This window comes from Vitis riparia, chromosome 15 (assembly GCF_004353265.1).
Source record: "Vitis riparia cultivar Riparia Gloire de Montpellier isolate 1030 chromosome 15, EGFV_Vit.rip_1.0, whole genome shotgun sequence".
Lineage (NCBI taxonomy): Eukaryota > Viridiplantae > Streptophyta > Magnoliopsida > Vitales > Vitaceae > Vitis > Vitis riparia.
This window is the reverse complement of record NC_048445.1, coordinates 9,190,309-9,197,615: the sequence shown is the minus strand read 5'-3', so window position 1 is coordinate 9,197,615 and position 7,307 is coordinate 9,190,309. Positions and strand designations below refer to the sequence as shown.

The 7,307-nt window shown below is 29.5% G+C and overlaps 1 protein-coding gene across 1 annotated transcript in view; it reads left to right on the top strand.

Annotated features, from left to right (window-relative positions):
* Nucleotides 1–2,768: 2,768 nt before the first annotated feature.
* LOC117932089 overlaps nt 2,769–7,307 on the top strand; it is a 78,869-nt gene continuing 74,330 nt past the window's right edge. The window contains exons 1-2 of the mRNA XM_034853127.1: nt 2,769–3,063; nt 6,994–7,032. Of these exons, the coding sequence (XP_034709018.1) occupies nt 2,926–3,063; nt 6,994–7,032 (177 nt within the window). The 5' untranslated portion in view covers nt 2,769–2,925. The remainder of the gene's footprint in view (nt 3,064–6,993; nt 7,033–7,307) is intronic.

Genomic DNA, 7,307 nt, shown 5'->3' with positions numbered 1-7,307 from the left:
TATTCTTAAAAAACTATTTTTGAAAATAGTTACAAAACATGGTCCAAGGTTTTATTTGGAAAATGTTAAAAAAAAAAAAAAAACCAATTCTAAAAAACAATTGTTGTGAGTAGTTTTTTTAAAACTATTTTTTGATATTTTTATAAAACAAAAGTTTGTTTGGAAACAAAAAATATTCTTAGTGAAAACATACCATGTTTTTTATTCTTAAGAATATAAAACAAAAAATAGTTTTATAATTGTCAAATGTGTTTTCTTATATTTTTACTTTGAAAAACAAAACACTCTTATTAAAAACAAAAGCCAAACAAATCCTTGTTTTCTGTTTTCTAATTGTTAAACTTATTTGTTGGTCTTTTTGTTATGGAAAATAACAAACTGTTTTTTTTTTTTAAACGATCATGTAAAGTTATGCTAAAAATTAATAAATAGATTTTTTAAGATATTTTAAAAGGTAATTCTATAAACATACACTCCAATGGCCATATTAACAAAATTCCAAGATTACCCTTCAAAATTTCTCTTCATCATAAACTGTCGTCAATTACTGTATATAAATAATTATTGACAAAAATTAATAAAATAAATAAATATATAATGAACAAAATCAACTCTTTACTTATGGGTATCTAATTTGATTGTGGTTTTAACTTTTTCTTTGGTTAAAATGTTTAATATTTTTAATGAAAGAAGATAACAACTTTGTTGTAGTTTTAATATTTTGATTTGTTAAAATTTTTATTTATAAAAATTTGTATTCAATCATTTATATTAATTTTATTAAAAATTAAAATTTTTACAAACTAAAGTTGCACCAATCCACACGACCCTTTAAAAAGAGTACATAACTTATTTGTGTAAAATGTAACGTTGGAGTATGTTAGAATTATCACTGTGGTGGGAAGGATATACCACTTTTATTTGGTTTATGGTAAGGTATGTTATGAAATAACGTGAATTGAGTGGATATTATTACATAATAACATCAATCGACACAACCCTTTAAAAAGAACAATTTTATTGTGTAATAACATTCACTCTTATTTTATTATTATATAAGATGTCAAGTACATAACATAATTTACCATAAATCAAAGAAAAATAGTACTTTTAAAACATTTTAGTATTATTTTTTTTTTATAAAAGAGTGATACATTCTTTTCTAGAAAATCAAATATGAGTGATACATTATTTTCACTATGTTGGTACTTTTTATACATGTTACTGTTACTTTTTTTTCATAAAAAAATGATACCCTATTTTCTAGAAAAGTGTGGTATGCTCTTATCCAAATATTATGTTGATTGGTAAGTAACTTTAGTATGTCAAAATTTTAATTTTTAATAAAATTAAGAGAAAATAATATAAATGATTAAATACTTTTTTTTTTTAATGAAAATGTTATTTTTATTTTTTATTTTATATAAATGAAATAAATTAATTTTAACAAAGCAAAATGTTAAAAGTTAAAACTACAATGGAGTTTTTATCTTATTTAATTAGAAATATTAAACATTTTAACCATGAAAAATAGTTAAAACCACGGTTACGTTAGATTCATAAGCAAAAAGGTAAAACATAATCATCGAGATTTTCACATGAAAATCTAATTTTAAAAAAAAATACAAACAATAGAATAATACGATAATGTAATAAGATTTATAAGATAAATAAATAATTTTTAGTAAGATTATAGAAAATCTTATGTCTTAAATCTCTAAATTTGTTCTTATATATTTATTTTTACATTAAATTTGTTTTTCACTCGTGATTTATTATATATTATTATTTTATATTTAAAATGTTCATAAATAATTAAAATCAATAAATATGAAAATATGAAATTGTGAAAACAAAAATTGAAATTAAAAAGATTTCATGAAGTCAATATATTAAAATAAACAAAACGAGATATTATGGAGGAGACAGTAAAAAGAAAAATCTTGTGGCATGGTTAGTTGTCACATGTCAGAATGAAATTATTTCATCTTTCATTGAATACAACATAGGCAAAATCATTTTGGTACAACAAGTTTGCCAACTTTTTAAAATGAAATAATTTTGTATTTAATGCAAGTTAAAATATTTAAAAACAAAATTATTTTATTATTAAAAAATATTTCATCCTTTATATAAAAAAAATAAAAAACATTTAAAAATTAAATAATTTTGTAGTGAAACTAATGTATTAACATTTTGGGGTTTAAACTTTTTGTCTCCCAAATGGTTTACCAATATATTTACAAATTTATGGGAAATTATTGGATTAAATTATTTTATATGCATAAACATTAGAGTTTTTAAATAAAACTTGTTAGCAAAAACAATGACAATTATTTTTCTAGGAATTATTTTAAAAAATATTGATGAAAGATTTCATCCCAACTTTGGAGAGGTTTCTTGTTAAAATATTCTTTTCAATATCATACCCTCAATTTTGGACCAATAACATCTTGCCACATGTGAGATCCAACGGAGGTGGGTCAATTTCGATAGGTATCGAATTCAGTACTCTATAATTTTTCTTTGTTTGAAAAATAATCTATTATTGGTATAAATATTGTTAATTATTTGAAATATTTATATATATGTTTTAAAAGAAAAATTGTTTCTATAAGAAAAAATAAGGGCATTTTTATAAAAAATGAGATAAAAAAAATGATGAATGATTAGAATTTTAAAATTGGGTTTTTGAGAGCCGTGGTTTTAATTTTTAAAAATAAATATAAAAAAAAAATCCCTACAGTAATCAATCGCGAGGGGGAGTATACGCTACAGCTCTCCCCACGCTCCTCCACCCTACATCCGCCGTTCGGTATTAAGCGTCACCGGCGATTATCCCGCTGTGGAAAGGAACAAACTCGTGGCCACAACAGAGCGGGAGAATCAAAGGAGACATATCTCGTTCTCTCGTAATTTCTATCAATGGCGGAAGAAGAAGTGGCGATCGAAGTTGAAGCCGTACAAGCAGTCTATGGCGAAGATTGTCTGGTTCTCGATCACTTCCCTCCCCATCTTCACGTCCATATCAAGCCTCGGACCGCTGACGTTTCATCGCAACAGGTCCCCGCTTTCGATCTTTCGTAATTTTAATACTGTTTGGTTGCTGAAAAAACGGAGGAAGAGAAAAGAAAAAGAAAATCTTGATTCTTATGTTTTTTTTGGCTGGGAAAATTGGGGAAAGAAATTAAAGTTTAGACCTTAATTAAGTCAAATAATGAAATTTCTTTAGGATTTTAGGTTGGTTTCAAGCAAAAGTTCACATGAAATAAGCCGAGTGGTTCTATTAGAGTTAGGTGGAGACTTTAGTTTCATTTATCAGATTTGATATTTTAGTTTAATTTATGTTTTGGTTGCTCTTTCTTTGTATCCGAACAAGGGATTAGATCATGACAAAATCTACCTTTCTAAGTTTTCATGGGTGGTCTGATCCGAAGCAACTGCTATGGATTTTATCTCGGTTTTGCTTGATTTTGTTTCCTACTCGGAATTCCAATTGTTTAATTGCAATAGCATATTGCTTGGTATGGTGGCTGGAATTGTCTGAAAAGAGATTAAAATCAAATTTCAAGTCTTAAAATTTTGATCTGGGAGCCAGACACGAGACAACCTTTCCATCAGTGTGCCTCATTTGGTGTAGCTGAGGAGGATACTCCCATGCATGAAATTCAAACTTTCATTTTTGTTTCTTTTCTGCTGATTTCCTGGCAACCAAACGGATGGTAGAGTGCAATTAAGAGAAACACGGTTTAGAATATAGTCTTGTGCTGATTTATGGGATATTATGTATTGTGGTTGGTGGCCTTGTTTGGAAGTACTAGCCAATAAGAGTGGTTTGGGATTGGTTTTGGTATTGAGGCTATGGACTGAAGTCTCAAGAATATTGAATGCTCCATTGGACTTCACATAGTGTTTGAAAGTTTGAATCAGCCATTTTGAATAGGCCATTAAAGGAAATTGAATCAATTTCCAAAACCCAATTAGTTGATATGGGTTTTAGGATTTTATAAGATGCCATTACAAAGTTCCATTATCATTTGTTTCAATGCTCCCATTCATATATTGGCTTAAGATTATGCACTTGTACATAGAATTACTTAAATAACAAAATGGTGGAATTCAATTCCCATGTGGTGTTCAAACATGTCTATGTGAGTTGCTTATACAACTTTAAACCATCTATCTTTTCCATGGATTTATTTTCTTTTATTTTATTTTTTGTGGTGTCCTGGAAATCATGTCTGGTGGAAATTACATTTGATGATAGTTAGTGCATAGGAAATTGGGTTCTCAATGACAATAGAGGATTAACATTGAAGCTGGCTTAATTTGATAAAGACAGTTGTGTAAGGCATGAATAGCTAAAATGCTTATTAACTCCCCAAACAGTACTAAAGTTATGTTGGTTTGTGGAATGGGTTGGGTGTTGCATTCCATTCCAGTCATTCCAATGTTCAATTGTGCACCAGTTTCTTTTTCGAATTCTAATAAGGTTGCAACACTCATGAAACCCAGAAGTTGAAACAGTCACTGAGAGATGTCAGTTTGCAAAAACATTTCTTAGAGAAGTGTTTTATAATAATTTAAGTGACAAGTGTATCCTTGTATTTGTCACTTAAATTACAAAATGCTATTATTATCATTAAAGGATTTTCAGCTTGTCAATTTCAAATACAAATTGTCACTTAAGTACAAATGCAATTTCATCTCTTCAAAAGGCAAATTGATTTCAATTTTTGTAGAAGATAAATCATGAATTACAAAATCTTTTTGAAGAACTACTATTGTTACTTTTTCTCTTAGTAGAACATGAACAGACTCGAATATCTAGAAAACTAAGTATAAGTTGTTGATTTAAGTAAGATATTCACTTTTCCTTTTTTTCTTCTTTTCAAAAAACATAAATACTCTCAAGTTAAAATCACCAAAAGTTTTTTTCTTCCTTTCTTTCCTTCTTTATTATTATTATTTTTTCAACCTTTATGTGTATGAAATACAATCATATTTAAGTTAAATAAGAAATAATTATATGAAGGATGTTTGACGGTCAATTTGTTGAGTTTGTCCTTAATTTTTAAAGTTGATTTCTTTTTTATTTTACAATACAAATTTTCTAATTTTTGTACTTATTTTGTTTGTTCTTGCTTAATTTTTTTTTTAGAAGTATTATATATTCAATTATTTGTTTTATTTTATAAGTTTTTAAGGATTTAATTATTTCAATTATAGAAGTTGTGAAACAAGACTAATTAACTTGAACAAAACACCCACGAGGGTGGGGGTGGGGATTGGGTTGATAAAACTTTTTTGAAAACTAATTGAATTAAGCAATAAATAACTCAATAAATGCAAATAGAAAGGGATGGAGACATGCAAATACAATTTTATCATGGTTTGGCAATTCTCGCCTATGCCCTTTTTGATTGCCGTTGTGGGCTCAACCTGATGCATGCAACCTGATCTCATAATCTACCACTCCATACAACCTGAATGGATGTTCACTAGTTCAAATTTAACCTGATTTCAGCCTCAGCTTATTGAGCTCAATTTGGAGAACTTATTTTAGAAAATAATTTGTATCCATTTAGGCAAATGATCTTTTATTAGGATTGGGTTTAGTTTGATTGTCAATGTGATCCAAGCAGCCCGAGTTGCACCCATAGAATCCACACCCTGACCAAGTCCTCATTCCCTTTTAAAGCTTGGAACAAATAACTCACTTACTCCTTTTTGCTGGTTCTAGAAGTTTCACTAAAACATGGATCAAACAAGCCTGCCATAATCAGCAAACCTTGCTTCCTTATTTATATACAAATCAGCTAAAACCTCTATCAGTGGTACCTTCCTGTACCAAGTTTCTGTTCAGAATTTTATTTTAGGCCCTTCCCTGACTCTGAAAAATCTTGGTACACCTTTCTAATCACTAAGTGCTACTTGCCAATTTCCTCACTTGTGTCTTTATAAGTATACCTCCACAACCATTTGATATAGCTTTGTTGAACACACAAAGGTGCCTTAGTCCTCCACTCTAGTTAGTTTTACCACCTTTTGTCACTCATCAATATGAACTTCCCTTGGTAACCTTCCTACAAAGTTGCTATAGCTTCTTTAATTTTGTTGCTACCAAGCAAAGGATTGTGAAAAGATTCATAAGATAGGTTGGCAAACTAGCCCAGGCAATCTTGATCAAAGTTAACCTGCCTCATTTTCAAAGATGCTCTACTTCTGCTAACCTCCTTCCGAAGTGCTCACCACTAACTTCCATGTCATTCTGGCCTTAAAGACTCCTTGACGTAAGATCACATACAAAATGCAAAAGCAAGCAGACCTACGTTGTAAACTAGAGAATGAGTATTGGTTAATCCTTAACCTCCCAACTAGGTAAATGACCCTTTTTTCCTAATTAATCGAGAAACCAGCACAATTTCAAAGCATTGAAGGACACTCCTTATGTTTTCCAACTGTACTTGGTTCGCTGCGGAGAATGTCATCTTATCATTTTATGTCTAAGGGGTGTGACACCAAATTCCTTGCTCTTTCGCCTTTTCCATGCCTTAATATCTTTCAACATGCAAATTTCATTCCACAACATATCAACCTGCTGAAGAGCCTTCTAAACCAAGATGAAAAAGAGAATGTGGCTGAAAAGCTTCCATAACCTAGATGAACGGCTAGGAGGGCATGGGTCTTTCTCTCTTGACTCAAGAGCTACTAAAGAAACCTGAATGGCTCTGCTTAACTGCTACAGAATATTAGAGTGTTGAAATGCATTTTTCATTTTGCCAGCAAGAAAATTTCCCAAATTTACATTTGATTATATCTATGGCTGTGATGGGGGGGCAAAATGTTGGTTTATGCACCCTTGACTTTCTTTCATATATTTCTGGTCACCTGTAAAAAGAAATGGTGTTTCACTTACTGAATTAGAGGTGTGATTTGTTAACTAGTATGCTGACTGAGACTTGTTTACAAATCTCTTGTTCTCCTTCGCAGTTTGTTGAAGCAGTTCTTGGGATACAAGCAGGTTCAAAGGTACTTTAAATCATTTATGCATTCACCTATGTAGTTCACTTAGTTAACTCAAGGTTCTAAGTTGTCAGTTGATTTTTTTGGTCATAATGCAGTCTTTTATCAAGAAATTGTAATGTTAAGACCATATTATTGAATATTACATCATGAAAATCATAGATATTACAGTGTAGCTAGACATTTATGGAATTTTTTGAATTTAATATATATAAAAATGTTTTTTACTCAAAAAAAAAAAAAAAAAAAAAAAAAGAATAAAGAAAGTGGGCTTGATCATT